Source organism: Uloborus diversus, chromosome 5 (genome assembly GCF_026930045.1).
Source record: "Uloborus diversus isolate 005 chromosome 5, Udiv.v.3.1, whole genome shotgun sequence".
In the NCBI taxonomy this organism is placed as follows: Eukaryota; Metazoa; Arthropoda; class Arachnida; order Araneae; family Uloboridae; genus Uloborus; species Uloborus diversus.
In genome coordinates, this window is record NC_072735.1 from 145,693,429 (window position 1) to 145,710,650 (window position 17,222).

The 17,222-nt window shown below is 33.8% G+C and overlaps 1 protein-coding gene across 2 annotated transcripts in view; it reads right to left on the minus strand.

Moving 5' to 3' along the window:
* Positions 1-1,053: 1,053 nt before the first annotated feature.
* Positions 1,054-17,222, minus strand: part of LOC129221857 (putative transmembrane ascorbate-dependent reductase CYB561 homolog) — a 28,337-nt gene continuing 12,168 nt past the window's right edge. For both annotated transcript variants that reach the window (XM_054856207.1, XM_054856206.1), the window contains 3 exons: positions 6,683-6,891; positions 2,457-2,611; positions 1,054-1,486 (listed from right to left, as the gene is read on the minus strand). In XM_054856207.1, coding sequence (XP_054712182.1) covers positions 1,318-1,486; positions 2,457-2,611; positions 6,683-6,891 — 533 coding nt within the window. In that variant the 3' untranslated portion in view covers positions 1,054-1,317. The remainder of the gene's footprint in view (positions 1,487-2,456; positions 2,612-6,682; positions 6,892-17,222) is intronic.

Genomic DNA, 17,222 nt, shown 5'->3' on the forward strand with positions numbered 1-17,222 from the left:
TAGGCATTGATTATATCCATCTCATTTTTATTGTATGAAAAGACATTAAATTTTTTGCTCTCTTTACTGTTCCTATTACTTTTAGAAAATCAAGTATACAGGGTTTGTGGACTTTGGAAGAAAAAAAATAGGTTTTCAGTCAACTCTTAGAGAAAACATTACCTTCTGCAGCAGTTTGTATTAATTGTTCAGAATTAATTTTGCGAATCCAAAAGCTATTAATCCATTCATTTCTGATTTATAAATACAGGGTCCAGCATATTAACCTCCTGTACTTTGTTGCAGAGAGTACAATGAAGGTTAGTTGACAATTAGTATGCTATTGCCATGTTGTATTGCATAACCATTTGTTTTTAAATGTTCATTCGAGAAAAATCACATTTTAAGTAATAAAGTTGCACATGAGTAATCATTCATTGTTTTTATGAATTCAACGGCGGAACACCCAGTCATCAATGTCACAAATGTATTAACTTTCATCCAAATGTTTTTTTAATTTAATTTTTTATTTATTTTCTTTTATACTTTGGAGCTATTTTCCAAAATTGTTTGACGGGGGAAAACCGTAGTCAAATTTGAGTTCAGGGGGTCATTTTGCATAAGAATCAGCAACAATGGTGTCAGAAGTATTTTGAAGGTTTTATTTTTCTGTGCAGAGTTATTGGTTGCTAGGATGTGTTTCTATCATCCCTCATAATGGGGTTGTTTCCGAAATTTTTAAAAGTATTTTTTTCTGAAAGAGCATGCTTAAAAACATAGGATCTGACCATGTTTTAAATAATTTAGCTAAGTTTAATATTTTCAAAAAATTATTTCTATTAGTGCGCGTTCATTGTTTATACTTCTGCCGATGACATCACAAATGATGAAATGCCATTTACAGAACACGATATTTAATTTGCTTCTTTACTCACATTTGTTAGCAACAATATGGTTGATAACAAGCGTAGAGCGTATTTGCTTCTTGATTATCATAACCTGGAAATGCAGTAGACAGATGCGTCGAAGGACATCATAAAGACCATGCTTTATTTTTAAAATGTCAGATTTTTTTTTTTTTTTTTTTGCATATTCTATCGAGCTCAGTGACTAAAAGTAGTACTTTTGATGGAAGGAAACAACCCTTTTGTAAAAACAATTTTAAATCCCCCTTGTATATCAAATATTCAATGATTTGTGACTTAGAAATTGTTAACTTAAGCCAAATATTCACAACTCACTTGAGTTCTTGATATTGCCATTAGTATAAACAGTAAAGAGGGGCAAATACACATTTAAATCAGTAAAATAAAATTTGCTGTGATCTAAATCAATGTTTTAAATAGTTTCATGCAGTTCAAGAATTGTGTCTTCATCTGACAAAGGCATTCTTCTAAACTGAGGCATTGCAGCCAGGAAGACCACCAAAACAGCATATATTGTGATTGTAACTCCTAAAAAATTGGCCACAAATGCTGCTGGTGGCAAGTTAAGGTATTCTTTTCCTCTGGAAAAACAAAGTATTGTATATAAAATAGCACATAAACAAGAAAGGTTATGAAACAGAAAGTACTGATAGTTAAAATACTGATAATTAATATAAGAGTAAAGTAATAACAAGCAGAAGCAAAATGTCAACAAAACAAAAGTAAAAGTAGCAAAAAAAAATTAAAAGTAAATGAAAAAATACAATGCCAACTCAATCATTCCATCAAAGGACTGCAGTTTCGTGCTTTTTAGCACTCATTAGCCCAGAATAGGAAGTATAACTAAGCTGGAGGCGGAAAACCTCTTTAAGGAGCCAAGAGAGCCAAACAAACTGGTAGCTAATGTTGAATTAGCACACCAGACGAGTGACCACAGCAATGATGCGGTTCAACTCAAAGATTGCAGGCATAGCTAGGTAACACACAGTAAGTTACTGCCCTAAGCCAGGACTAAGGCATAAAATACACCGCCAGTTGAGTCATTCCATCAAAAGAAAAAAATTGAGAAATAAAGTCTCTTTTTATTATTTTTTATTGTATTTTAATGCTGTGACATTTTGCTTCTCGTAAAAGTTAGACTGGTTTATTCAAATAATGGATTGAATCTTATGTATTGAAATAAAATTGAAAACAAATAATTGATTGGATTACAATAAATGTATTACTTCAAAATTTAAGAATGAAAATCCTAATCAGATAAGTTTAATGCTGTTTAATTGTTCCATCTGCGACAGTCATGTATGGGTTAGGTCAGTTGTTTCTTTTTCAGGATGAGTTTTCTACAATTTCAAAGAAAAATTTTAACTCTTAAGGCAAGTTAAGATCCGTCATTAAGGATTATGTGAAATTATTTAAATTTCAGGTGCTGCTTGTTGTAAAACATCTACTACATTAACAAGTATTGAAATTAGATGCAATTTTTACTCATAAAATGAGTATACAATATTAGATGAAAGGACATATTTATAAATCACAAGAAACTTTACTCACAGAGAACCTTTTACTTTTTCCATTATTCCAGAATGGCAAGATATCACAGCAAGGACGAAGATAGTGATTCCAAAGAATCGATGATAAGGCATGTAAGATCTGCGATAGGTGGTGTGTATACCAGGATACAGAAAAGAAAGGAAGCCACAAAGTAACTAGCAAAAGTAGTAAAAATTTAGATCAGATATTCCTCAATATTTTCTACAAAACTAATAATTAATAATTTGGTTAAAACTAATAAGTGTTGTATCAGCGAGTATTTGACAGCTGATGATTTTCTCTAAACTGAAAGGGAAAAAGTATGAATTTTATTGCTTATCTTTTTAATTAATAAATTCAATATACAAAAATGTATGGAAACATTTTTTATACTATCATTTGAACATTTTTTAAAAACATTTATGTTCCATGTCCCAAAGCGTGTTGTAGCAACAATCACAACACATATGGGTCATTCCATATCAAGTGATCCAAAGTTTTTTCCCTCACCTTTTTGTATTTCTTTGAAATTTGGCTTATCAATTGTACCCTTTGAGGTAATCAAAAGTCCAAATTTTTAGATTTTTAGCTCTATTATTTTTTTATTTATGACACTTTGATTTTTCGAAAAACCCTCTTTTTTTCATGGATGTTTGAACATAAAATGGACGATAACTCAGCACCAAATATAGATAGAAAGATTTGGTAAAAAGCATTTTAAAGTACATTAGTTGCTGTTTAATTGGATATGCAACATGACTAATTTCAAAAAAATTTTAATTTTTAAAAAATGAAATTTAAATTTTAAATTTAATTTTTTCAGAAAAAGTATAATGAATTTTTTTAAAAAAATTCTCAAAAATTTGTGTGTATTTTATCTTCATTTGTGCAAAGTTTCAAGTTGGGATCTCAATGGGATCATATTTTTATGCATTTTTAAGTAAAATTTGACTTATGAAAAAATGACATTTTTCAGATTCTAACTAGTTAAATATAGGGTTCTCTTACTAAGGATGGTCTAGTAAGTAGTAATTGATCATGACTATGCTTGAAATGAGCTGACATGAATTTGTAGATTGGTACCCCCCCCCCCCCCCCCTGCCACACAACCACTTTTTATCTTTTTTTTTTTTTTTTTCAAAACTGTATTTAAAAAAAAAAAAAAGCTGGCACGTAAGAGTTATAATCATAATAAACTGGGATGCACGCTGCTAAACATCAGCAGTGACTAAGGCTTATAAATGGGAGGGGGATCATAAAAAGTAAAAGTCAGAAAAATTTTAACAGAAAAATAGAACCACTCATTTGCAGCTTTTTTTTCTTTCAAAAAGTGGGACGATAGGGGGAGGGGGAAGGGAGGTGGAAGAGCAATCTGGAATGAAGATTAACAACATGGAAGGTTATGCTCAAACTAGCAAAATTTGTTTGATCTATAACTGCTTTTAATATATGCATAAATAGATCTCGCTGCATTGCTCTCCTTTACAACCGAAACTAAAAAGAAAACTAGCATTAAAGAAAAGAAGACCGCCGCACTCCAAATGTTGTAGAAAGACAATTTTATGCGGAGATACATATATGCTCTCTTTTACAACTGAAATTAAAAGAAAGCTAGCATTAAAGCAAAGGAAAAAAAACAGCTGCACTCTAAATGTGTGGAAAGACGTTTAGTTTTATGCGGATAGACATATGATCTGATATTTAGATTGATTTTTAGTTTAGTGTGAAAAGAATGAAATAAAATGGGGGGAAACACTCCTATTTTGCTATGATCTTGGGGCAAACTATTTCTTTCCTCCCTCCAAAATTGAAAGTTGGCGCAGGGATAGGGGATGAAATGAATCATAACTTTCCTTATCAGATAGTGAATTAGTCAAGTAAATTTTGTGAAGTTCGGATTGAAAAAGAAACACTTGGTCCGAAAAAAAAAGCGTCAGGTGAGGCGTGATACTATTATAGTGTTAATCGTATGTGTGGGTGGGGGGGGGGAGAGAATGTATTTCGTCTTGCTTTAAAGAGGAACATTTACCAGCTTTTTATATGCTTTCTATTCATTTTGTTTTATTTTATTAATTTATTTATTTTTTACGTTTTGAAAATAGTTTTGAAAAAAAAAAATAAAAGTGTGGTGCTGGGGGGGAGGGGGCTTTTTCTTGCTATAAAGATTATTTACCAACTTTTAATAAGTTTACTATTTATTTTGTTTTATTTATTTATTTATTTAATTTTCGAAATGTTTTGAAAAAAAAAATGGGGGGGGGGGGGGGGGGGGGGCTTACCAATGTACAAATTCATGTTAGCTCATTTCAAGCATAATCATGATCAATTACTACTTACTAGACCATCCCCAGTAAGAAAACCCCATATTTAACTAGTTAGAATCTGAAAAATATCATTATTTCATAAGTCAAATTTTATTTAAAAATTCATAAAAATATGATCCCATTGAGATCCCAACTTGAAACTTTGCACAAATAAAAGATAAAATACACACAAATTTTTGAGAATTTTTTAAAAAAAATTCATTATACCTTTTCTGAGAAATTTAAATTTAAAATTTAAATTTCATTTTTCAAAAATTAAAAATTTTCTGAAATTAGTCATGTTGCATATCCAATTAAACAGCAACTAATGTACTTTAAAACGCTTTTTACCAAATCTTTCTATCTATATTTGGTGCTGAGTTATCGTCCATTTTATGTTCAAACATCCATGAAAAAAAGAGGGTTTTTCGAAAAAATCAAAGTGTCATAAATAAAAAAATAATAGAGATAAAAATCTAAAAATTTGGACTTTTGATTACCTCGAAGGGTACACTCGATGAGCCAAATTTCAAAGAAATACAAAAGGGTGAGGGAAAAAATTTCCCAAATTTTGGATCACTTGACATGGAATGACCCATATGTTCTTTAAGCAAATCTTATTTTTAAAAAATTGTGCTCTTAAAAATTTTGGAAACAAATTTAGATTTAAATTAAAATTGCAGGCTTGTCATTTAGGGAACTCAATTGCCCCCCCCCCCCCCCTCCATCCTTCCGACTGTTGGAAAATAATGTAGTTACATAAAAATAGGTGTGGTTCTTGCTGTTTTTAAAAATAGTTCAAGTATGTTTCTTTTACTCCTCCCCCCCCCCCCCGTAAGTAAATTTTGAAGACTTATAGAGGGTGTAACAGTAGAGTGTTTACAGAATTTCATGGCAGACCTAGACGATGGGAAATCACATAGCAGTGCATGGTCGGAAATGCTTTCCTAACACGATAGGGGACACAAATCACCAAAAAGACAAGACCAGAATAAGAGAAGAAAATATGTTTAGTATCTTTAGTACAGCAAAAAACTAAGAAAAAAGAATAATAAGAAGCAAACAATCGTCATAAAAGTAGGTGTTCGAAATTAAAGTACCCTGGGCATGCAACACAACTCCGGCACATTGAAGATTGAACATTAGCAAAAATACCAGGCCTGTCCCCGACTTCCGGCGTAACAAAAACTGCGTGTGTGCATGTACCGTTGTCTGATGCTTTGGTTTAGGTAGCAACATCTATCTTGTACACCAGACAAAAAATTACCAGTATTTTGCTGTATTAAAAAAAATAAACGTGTTTTCTCCTCTTATTCATGTCCTGTCTCTTTTGTGCTTTGTGTTGTCTCTATCGTGTCAGGAAAGCATTACCGACCATGCATTGCTATGTGATTTCCCATCCCCTAGGTGTACTCTATCTGCCCTGAAAGTCTGTTAACGCTGTACTGATACACCCTGTATATGTGATGTAAAATGAAAGCTTTTCACATCTCATAACAAAAAATTTAAAATTAATACCAATGACAAGGAGAGTGGTGCAAGTGTATCAAATGTTGTCTGAACTGTGCTTGCAGAAATAACATCCACATGTAATGCAGCTCAATACTTTCATGGTCAAAATAAACAAGCTACCAAAAAGCACCTTAAAATATTTTGTGTGCATGTACAAAGTGAAGACAGATTTCGAAAAATAATGAGTGCACAAGTACTATCAGCGCTGTAGCTAGTATGAGTGTCATCCCACAAAAATTGTTAAAGTAGCCTCCCTTCCCCCCATTCATTTGAGCAACAGCCAAAATTTACTTTGGGGGGAGGAATCATAATAGTCTGAACATGTGTATAAATTCCCAATTGAGATTTGCATGTGTTAAAACAGTATTAATTAGTTAAATTGCATACAAAATTAAACTATGTTGCACATGAGAAGAAAAAATAGTTACATACCTGCATGGAAAATAGTATTACTGTACCAAGTCCAATCCAGCTATGCAGACTGTACAAATTGGGAATTGGAACAAGTCTTTTATCATGTGAATCAAACACAGTTTTTAAGGATATTACTGAGAGGATAAAAACAAGTAGGAGCAAAATTGTATGAAGCCATTTCAGTATATGTTTTTGCTTCTTGCTAACTGTCCTGAATAATAAAATACCTAGTGGGAGATTCAAAAAAGAAAAATGAAATCCCTTTAATACCTTTGAACAACAACAACAACAATAAAAAAAAGGTCAATGATAAACATATTTAGAATTCTTATGAGAAAATATTAATAGTAGTTTTGGCAGCTTTTAATAGATATTTAAACTTTTTGTCAATTTGACTCATCACTTTCAGCAAATGGAGAACTAACTAGCTTTTAATTGAGTAGTATAACTGCAAATGTTATATCCATCTCCACCCAAATTTTTTTCAAAGAAAAGCTTTCATATCTGTCACTACAAAAAAGTATGAGTTACACACAACAACTTTTTCTGCTTTGTTTAAATCATTTGAGGGATCATTTTGAAACTCTCTATCTCATGTTCTCAGCATATTTAAGTATTGTAATATCTGAAAAAAAAAATGGAGATAGTTACTTTTGCAGCTAGTAGAAGCAGGGGCGGATCCAGACTATGGGTTTGGGAGGGGAACTTTTCTAGCAAGTATGTTTATGGGGGAGGGGAGGGTATATGAAATTACTCATTAAAAATAACCATAAATATTGAGTTTTACAACGTATCTACTGCTTCTTAATGCTTCTTATCAAAAAATTTTATTCATTACAAATTTTAAAAGTACAAGTCTTAAATAATTATTTTAAAAAGTATGATCATTCTTCTATTTTTAAGTGCTTAAAGGAAATAATATTTGCACGCTCAACCAGAAAAAGTTTTAGAGTGGGCACTTTCAAAATTTTCACCATCAGACACGGGGGCCCTCCCCCGTAAAAAATGTTGAAATTTTAGTCTTAAAAACGCAGTTTTAGACGGTCTCTGGTGATCTTACGAGAAAGAAAGTTTCGGGGGCTGTCTGTGGAAATTAAAGTTTTAAAAACGCGATTATAGGCGATATTTGTTGACGGTTTATGATGGGAATTAATTGACACATTAAAGAGTCAAAATTATTTTAGTAAGATTTTAATAAACAAGAAAATATTCTAATTTTTTCCGTTCTTATTTTTCTTGCAGAAGAAAAACAGAAAGGAATTCAGAGCACCATCGAAAAAATTCCAAAAGTTAAGTCAAAATTCAGAATTTTAAGCAATTTTTAGTAACGCCTTTTGAACAGATGCTTAGCGCTCCCTCCAGATTTTTTTTTTTTCAAAATTAAAATTAGTTTTATGCATTATTTGATGATGTTAGGGGGTCGGAACTTCTCAAGGAAATTTTCTGAAACTGAAGTGTTAAAAAAGCAATTTTAAGCTATCTTTGGATACGTGAAGATATTGGGGAAGGTACGCTGTCCGGAAAGCTTTTCAACAAAACCAAAGCAATTTTAAGCTATCTTTGGATACGTGAAGATATTGGGGAAGGTTCGGGGACGCTGTCCGGAAAGCTTTTCAACAAAACCGAATAACACGTAAATGTAGGCTATGGCTAGTGATGTAAGGGCCTCCCCTAACTCCAACAAAGACTGGATTTTCCTCCCAAAATATTTTCAAATTTGAAATCAATTTTATTCTATCTTTGATGACGTTAAAGAGAATAGGGAACGTTCAGGAGCTCTTTGGAAATTTTTCGATGCCAGAGTGTCAAAAACACAATTGTAGGCTATATTTGATGGCATAAGTTTCCAAAAAGTTTGGGAAGTCAGATGGTTTTTCCGTCTCTCCTAGAAACTTTTTGAAAATGACGTCCTAAAAACGCCACTTCAGCCGTTGTTTGACGGACAAACGTTATGAGAGGGATTTCTGGGGGAGGTTTACCACTCAAAATCTTTTTTTCGAAACTGTTGCTCATTTTAAGCTCTTCACTACTGAGAAAAAAAAAAAAGATTTGCAGTCTTCCCTCAGAAATTTCTAAAAAACGAAATTCGGAGCCAACTGTATGACGTTAATGATTTCATGCACATCTGGAGTCCCTACCTTAGAAATGTTTTTGAAGTTAAAGTTTCAAAAACCCAACTTTAAGCTTTTTTTTGGAGACATATGATAAGATGGGGATTTTAAAGTTCGAAGTTGATGTCCTAAATGCACACTTTAGACTATCTTTAATAATTATACAGGAAGGTTCAGAGCTTGACCAGACCACCCCTCAGGAAATTGTTAGTATTGAAGTTATAAAAACTCATCTGGGTTTGTCAACATTAGGTGAATCACTTAAGCACGGATCCGAAAGGGAGTTATAACTCCCTTTAGAAACCAAATTGACCCTAAATTTGCGCTTTAAAACATTAAATTAGGAAAATTTCCCCGATCTTCACGCTTCTTCCTACTGTCACAAAGCTTAAAATGCATTTTCAGAATTTTAATTTCGAAAACTTTCCGGAGAAGAACCACTTATCATCCCTTCCTCCCTTAATTTGGCCAAACATAGCCTAAAAAATCGCTTTAGGGGCTATATTCCCCCCCCCCCGCCCCTCATTTCGCTGTCTAAAGTGTGCCAAAGATAGCTTCAAAATATGTTTTAAGGCTGGAGAATTTTGACCCACCGAAGGAAGCTTAAAATTGCATTGTTAAACCCTCAATAAAAAAAATTTTCGTATAGAGCAACCAAATCTTCCTATGCCTTAACACTCTGGTTGTCACTTTCCTTTAGAAAAAGCGTTTTTTTTTATAATACGGTGGTTTCCTAGGAACTTACTTAAAATCAAGTGGTAGCTTCATCATATAACGAAAGGCTATAAAATTTATTGTTTACTCCGTAATAGAAAAAAAAAACATGGTCCCTTGACTTTACACTACCACCTCCCTCAGGGACGTAACTAGAGGGGGGCAGACGGGGCTCGCGCCCCAGGCGCTAGATTTCAGGGGCGCAAAACTGACTAAGTAAATGCATGAATACATTTTTACCCAAGGAACAAGTGAAAAAAAGAAACAACTTAGTAGAAAATATAAATTAAAAAAAAAAAACCCTCAGGACAGGCACAGGCTGACAGAATGAAAAAGATAGACGAAAATTAAGGTAAGCACAGTAAATGGCATAAATGTATTTTCATAGAGTGACCAGTTCTTGTTACATCTCATCTAAGAATCACTCAAAAACAGCAGAAATACTTAAATCTGCTTCATCCACAATAAAACCATAATGAAACTGTCAACGTGATGTCCCTTTACTACATAAGAACGAAAGCTAGTCTACCGTACTGGCCTCAGGTAAAATCGTTTTACAGCGTTCCCTCGGACGTAGTCCCTTTTTAGAAATTGGAGCGAGTTTCCGCCCCCACAATCTTGATCCTATAGAATAATTTTCTAAAGAGTTTTTTGTGGTACGAGCTCTCGTACTGCATATTTCTGATAGTTTTGCCTTTTTCATTTTATTATTCCACGGTATTTTTTGCTCATCTTGTGTAATTTTAATTCAATTTAATTTAAAAATACTATGTCGACAAAGCAATCTGGTCAGGGCCTTCATACTGAATAGGCCAACTAGGCCGTGGTCTAGTGCCCCCCAAATGGCTGAAATTACTTTAGTGTATGGATAAAATTGTTTCATCCAACGGCTAAATTTGTATAAAGTTTGAATACAGGGGACCCCAAAAAAGTATTTGTTATACTGCCGTGCTAAGCACAGATGTGGTATCTGCACATTTTATCAAAATTGAGTTATTGTCACCAGGTGGTCGTTAGTAATTTAATTTACCTAAATGTCAAGTTTTTTGGCGATTTCTGAACGCGAAATATTAAAAAAAGCTTTAAGAAAAAAGTCGTAACTGCATAGTTTGCGGAGTTTGCTAAGGCAATTTGAACGTAAGTAACAAATACTAAGCCTTTAAAGTAGTATCTGCGCAGTTACCACTTTTTTCCTTAGTATTTTTTGTAGATACGACTTTTATACCTTAGTAAAGCAGCATATTTAAAAATGTAGCAGTTTATTGTGACACAGAATACTAAAATTAGTTTACTGTTGAATAGTTGATACAGGTTGATAATAAAAACTAATACAACTTTGCATAATTGTTAAAGTAAATATTCAGCTTGTTCTATTTAAATGTTTATTTAAAATGCAAATTCTAAAAATGAAATGCATGTAAAATATTCATATTTAATTCTTTCATGCAAAAAAAACCGCATTTCATTCTACGGCCAGTCATATTTTTATTTAAGTATCGTCTGCTGTCAAAATTATCTTCATGCTCTGTAAAAATGAATCTAGAAAATAAAACATTATAAAAAAACACATTCTTTGAATATAAGAAACAGAAAATTGTTATGGATTACAGTTTTAACTGTCTGGAATTTAAAAAATGGTATCTTTCAGAAGGTAGATTCTGTTAGATTTGTATTCACAAAATAAAGCGAAACAGCTAAGTCTAAAGAAAGCAGATGTTTTTAGTATTATTTAATGATACTTTGAGCACGTTTTACTAAGCTATTTTTGTCGTATCTGTGCAGATACCCCTAAAAATGCCTAGTAATTGTCACTTACGGTGAAAATAGCTTAGTATATGAAGAGGTTTTGAAAAGAAAATTTGTCGTAACTACATTTATTAATTTTAAATTAACATTTTTACAAAAATACTCTCTTACAGTTTTTAGATAAGTTATTTACGAAACAACTACCGCAAGTTGAGCATTTAATTAAGTCATAAATTAAAGAAATGAGTTGTAAAACCTTAATCGTCAATTTCTCATTTTGACTATTATTGCAGATACCACATCTGTGCTTAGCACGGCAGTATAGGGCCCATCGATATCTTAATCGGGCCCTGCATCTAGTGCTTAATTTAGGAGGACAGCTAAAGCGCGCAGGGAAAAGAAGACCATCAGTCCTCATCTTAATTATCTTTGTTAAATGTTTTAGACGTTTGGTATGACATTGTTTATCTAATTTAAAAACTTCACACTATAATTATTGAGATTAAATTCAAAGTTCTGTAGGCTGACAATATTTTCTTTAAAAAAGATTGTTTTTTTAGAGAAAAATTGGGCTAAATTGAGAAATTTTCTGCTTAATATGAATATAGTTTTGCCACGTAAATAGTATTTAAAATTTCTTCAAACACCAACATCTATAGGTGGGAAATCAGCCAGTTTTCACAGCTATCAAACTTGAATTTCGTTTCGGTACTTTTGATGCATATTTAACATTAAAACATTAAATGGAAGTAACTTGGAAAAAAGGGTACTGGAAACATGTAATAATAATATTTTTAAAGATGCGTTGTTGTTGTTTTTTTTTACTGAAAAAAAAAAAGAAAAGAAACTGCAGGCACAGATACGTGTTTCCGTGTTGCAAGGAACTTTTTTTTTTCAAAAGCTGGTTCCTGTATACTTAGAAATGACCCTGCTCTTGTAGCTATAAAATGCAGGAATTCTGGTGCATTACATTTTGGCGCCCCCCCCCCCCACTCCCATTTTTTTTTTCTTTTACTCTTTTATCAGTTCTATGGAAACATGAAGTTCATGCAATTTCAGGAACAACACGCATTTGTTTTTGTGGAGTAACGAAAGTTACTCGTACATTACAAGATAAGTATTGAAAATTGATTTTGAATGCATTTTATGTAAATTTTACTCTTGATTCATATGTAACTGCATCATCTGCATAATAGTGTGCTCTATTTATATTTGATAGATAAAATATGGATTAAAATGCTAGGGGTCTGCCGCCATCTGCTCGCTAACGTTCACCTATCCCCTATTATTGCTTTGAAATCTTATTTGGCTCTCGAAGATTTTAATTGTCTGTTGGAAAGAATCAGATTAAAATACGCGTTACAGTTAAAGCAAAATGAAATTCCCGCTCCCCTCGTGTAGAAAATAGAATTTAAGTTAAGAGCTCATTATAATTACTAACAACTTAATAGCTCATTATAGTTGGAAAAATAATAAAATCTCGCTCCTACACAATGAAAAAAAGAACTTGATAAAAATACGCATAATAAAATTTATTTTAAAACGAAAACGCTTCAAAGAACAACCCTACCCAGGTTTTTAAACTAAATTGCCCAAACTTTCCCCAGCTGTAGGGGCTAAAGGGCTCCTGACCAGTTTTGTACGTTTGAAAAACCGTTTTCAAATTCATCTTCTCCAATAACATTTCCCTCTTTAGCTCCGGGCTTGAATTGAGTTTAGCCAATGATTTCCGATGAAATTGAAACTCCTATATTTATTCATTTACTGTTCTAATTAAATGAGAAAATTGGATCAAGCTTCACCTGATACAGAGAGAAACTTTTTTTAGACTGACATAAAAGGGGTTGTGGGGTTGTGAATGACATAAAAGGGCTGTGAGAAATCGTTCATCCCCCTACTGTGTCCGAAATTTCAAAGATGAGGTGTATGGGGTCTCCTGGGCGTGGGACAGCCACAGACATAATTTCTTTGACGTTATGTTTTTTAAAAATACGTAAAGAGAGGTTTTGGAGAATTTTTCAGAATTTAAATTTTAGTATTTAAAAAAAAAACTGTTAAAAATCCACCTTTTGTTTTACCATTGAGATGGGTATCACCCGGGATGAATCTCCCCCCCTCCTGTCGTAGTGACGCTATTGATAATTATGTATGTATGTGGGCGTGTTTTCAGCGGCTTTTCTGTGTAATATATATTAAAAGGTCTGATGCTGACATTTTCAAAGAATTTTTTTTTCAAGGGGGGCGCCAAGGCGAGGTCTTGCCCCTGTTCGAAAATGACCTAGTTACGTCCATGACCTCCCTCAGTCTGTAGCTTCACCTAAAGGAAAAGAAAAAACAAACAATAGTGCTAAGATGTTCACAAGAAAAACACATGTTTTGTATTAGAGTAATTTTATCATCATAGTCGTACTAAAACTTCATAATTCAAAGAACTTTTTTTTTCTTTTTTGCCGCCAGTAATAGAACAAAAACAATATTTCCTTATCGGGAAAACGCGTAAAATTCTTTCGCATCAAAAGTGTGAAGATGCCGCCCCCCAAAAAGTGCCGCCAGGGGGTGGACCGCCCCCTCCGCCCCTCCCTAGCTACGTCACTGGGTAAGAGAGATGGGATTTTTTTCGGGGGCTGCCTCCGATCGATTTTTTGTAAAATAGATTTAAATCGATAATCCCTCCGCTAAATTTTTGGAAATTGAATTTCCAAAAACGCAGTTACAGACTAACTTTGACAATGTTTCGAGCAGTACGGTTCTGGGGCTTTCCACAAAAAATATTTCGAAATTTAAGTTCTAGTAAACGAAGTTTTTAAGCGATATTCGGCAATGAAGGATTTAAAAGCTCATCCCATTAATTTTTTCAAAATTGTAATTTTTTAATGTTTAGATTTTCAACAGGAGCCTTCGGACCCTTTCCCGGAAATTTTTCGTTATGGACATCTTAAAAAGATGACTGTAGACCATATTTGGTAACGTCAAGGGTTTGGCAATTTTTCAAAACTAAAGCTCAAAAAAAAGCAATCTTAAACGATTCTCGATGTTATTAGAATGCAAATTGAAGTCCTGAAAACAAGATTTGAGACGCGCTTTAAAGGTATTGGCAGAGGAAGCGGACTTCCGAAGCATTGCATTATGAAGACTTTCCTATTTTTAGGCCGACTAAAAAAAGGGGACTGTTCACAAGGTACGTTTTATTTTTCTCTTTAATTATAAGAAATGTTTTACAAAAACATTCTACTCGGCCTTCTGGGGGATCTCAGGTCCTGTCGCCCTGTGCTCCCCCCCCCTCCACCTCCATCTCTGATAGCGCCGCTGAATTGTAGAAGCTTTAAATATAATGATCAACCCTTCACCAAATAAATGCAAAATAAAGTTTAAACAGGTTTGTGTTCAAAGAGGCTTATTTTGAAAGATTACTGGAAAACAGATACAAAAAGTAAGTACAGAAATTTGGGAGACTTAAAATGGCCCTAAAGTGGATAAATTGAACTACGACTGGAAAGCTGTAATGTACCATATCGATGAGTCTTAAAAAATAAGTATGATGAAAAATATTTACTCTTAGTCCCTGAACTCGAACATTAATGTAATTAACTTCCCGTAGTCTTATAACTTAGCATAGTTTATAAACTGTGACAAAAGCATTTAATTTTTGTATTTTTCTACAATATAAACTATCTTTACATTCCTGCAGTGCCGGATTTTCGATTTTTTAGAACTGGAGCAAATTGCATTATAATAGGGGACTAGTTGGTGCAGTTATAACTTATTAAAAGTTTCCCCTAGGATGAGTTCCCTCCAAGCAATGTTAACTAACACCAAAAATTTATTCTTTGAGTGTCAACTGCAGGTGGTTTTTTTCTTACCCTGTTTTCTGCACAGTTTCAGGTTTACTTAAGATTTTTTTGTTTTGGAGAAGGACATTCCCCATTTCCCCTCTTTGAGTCCACTTTTGCAATTATCTCCTCGCTTTTCCCTGCGCCTTTCTTCAAGTTCATTTTTTATAAAACAGAAGAATTTTCCTGCACTCTGTTCTAAAAATTTTTAGGTACACTTGTGATTTTTGGGGAGAGGGGAACATTTCCCCAGATCCCCACCGTGGATCCACTTCCGCTATTGTCACATCGCTTTTCCTGGAGTCTTTTGTCAAGTTCTAAAAAACAGAACATTTTCCCTATACTCTGTTTTCTGAACAGTTTTAGGATCACTTGTTTTTGTTTTATGCAGGGAAGAGGGGAAATTCCCCAGTTCTCCTCTTTAGATCCGCTTTTGCAATTCTCTCCTCGCTTTTTCTTGCGCCTTTCTTCAAGTTCAAGTTCTACATAAGAGGAGAATTTCGCTGTACTATGTTGTGAAAAATTTTTAAGTACACGTGAGATTTTAGAGGAAGGGGAACGTTCCCCCAATTCCCCTCCAGGGATCTGCCTCTGCTGTTGTTTGATCGAATTTTCTGTAGCTTTTCCTCAAGTTTAAGTTCTATAAAACAGAAGAATTTTCCTACACTCTGTTGTGAAAATTTTTAGGTATATATGGGGTTTTGGGGGAGAGGAGAACGTTCCCCCAGTTCCCCTCCGTGGATCCGCTTTTCTTGTTGTCTAATTGATTTTCCTGGTGCCTTAGTTCACGTTCTAAAAAACTTAAAAATTTTCCTGTACTCTTTTTTGAACAGTATTAGGCACACTTATTTTTTCCACCGAGGTGTGTGTGTGTGGGGGGGGGGGGGGGCATTCCAGCAGTTCCTCTTCTTAGATCCGCTTTTGAAATTCTCTCCTCACTTTTTCTGGCGCCTTTCTTAAAATTCAAGTTTTGAAAAACGGAATTATTTTCCCGTACTCCCTTTTGAAAAGTTTTATGTACACTTGGGATTTTGGAGGGGGAACATTCCCCCAGTTCCCCTCCCATGGATCCGCGCCTGAGTAGAAGTCCAATTATGCGAATCAATTAGCACCAGATCCTATTCGGATAATTAGATATTTTTTAAAGAAAGAGTCTGTCAACAGTGCAGCATAGCTAGTAGCAAAGCCTGGGGTTATCAATATATACTTGCGTTTATCAATAGATCTATTTCAAACAAATCTAAAGTTCTTCTACCCTTATACAGAAGTTTGGTAAGATCTCATTTGGAGTATGCTGTTCAGTTTTAGTCTCCTTAAGAAAGATATTAATGTACTGGAAAGAGTTCAAAGGCAGGCTACAAGGCTAATAAATGGACTTTCTCATTTAGACTACGATTCTAGGCTTAGAATGCTAAAAATGTACAGTCTTGAACAAAGAAGAGACCGAGGGGACATGATTCAGTTGTTTAAATTTATTAAAATGAAAGATGTTACAGGGCTAAAGTTTAGCACTGAAAACAGGACAAGGGGTTATTGTTTTAAGCTATTTAAATCTCAGGCTAACATGGATATTAGGAAAACTTATTATTTTAGCAGGGTAGTGGAACCTTGGAACAGCTTACCAGAAGAGGTGGTAATGAGCAAGGGAGTAGATAGTTTTAAGAGGGCCATTGATCTTCACTGGGGATTGTAAATTGACTAGGACCAGCCTAGCAGAGCTCAGAGCCTGTTGCTGGTCATCACTTTTGTATTTGTATAAGTATATGTTAGAAAGAAAAAAAAACAATTTTACAAGAAAGTGAGCTTTTAATCTATCAAATGAAAAGACTTGCTAAATATCTTGGTCAAAGTAAACTGTTTGGATGGGTTCATACAGGGTTACACACAGATAGAATCATAATTTTTCGAATCTCAGTAAATTCTCTTTTTTTTTTTCTGAAATTCTGTAAGTAATTCTGACAGTAGGAGTTTGGATAATTGAAGCTCTACTGTACATGCTTCAATTATACAGTTTAGAACAGATACAGTAACCCCTCCTTATATCGCGCTTTTTGAGGACAAAGTAAAAGGGGGTGGTATAACCGAAAGGGCTATATAACCGAGGTCATTAAAAATACTTCGTTCCTTTGACATGATTTTCAAATGGTTTCAATGTAA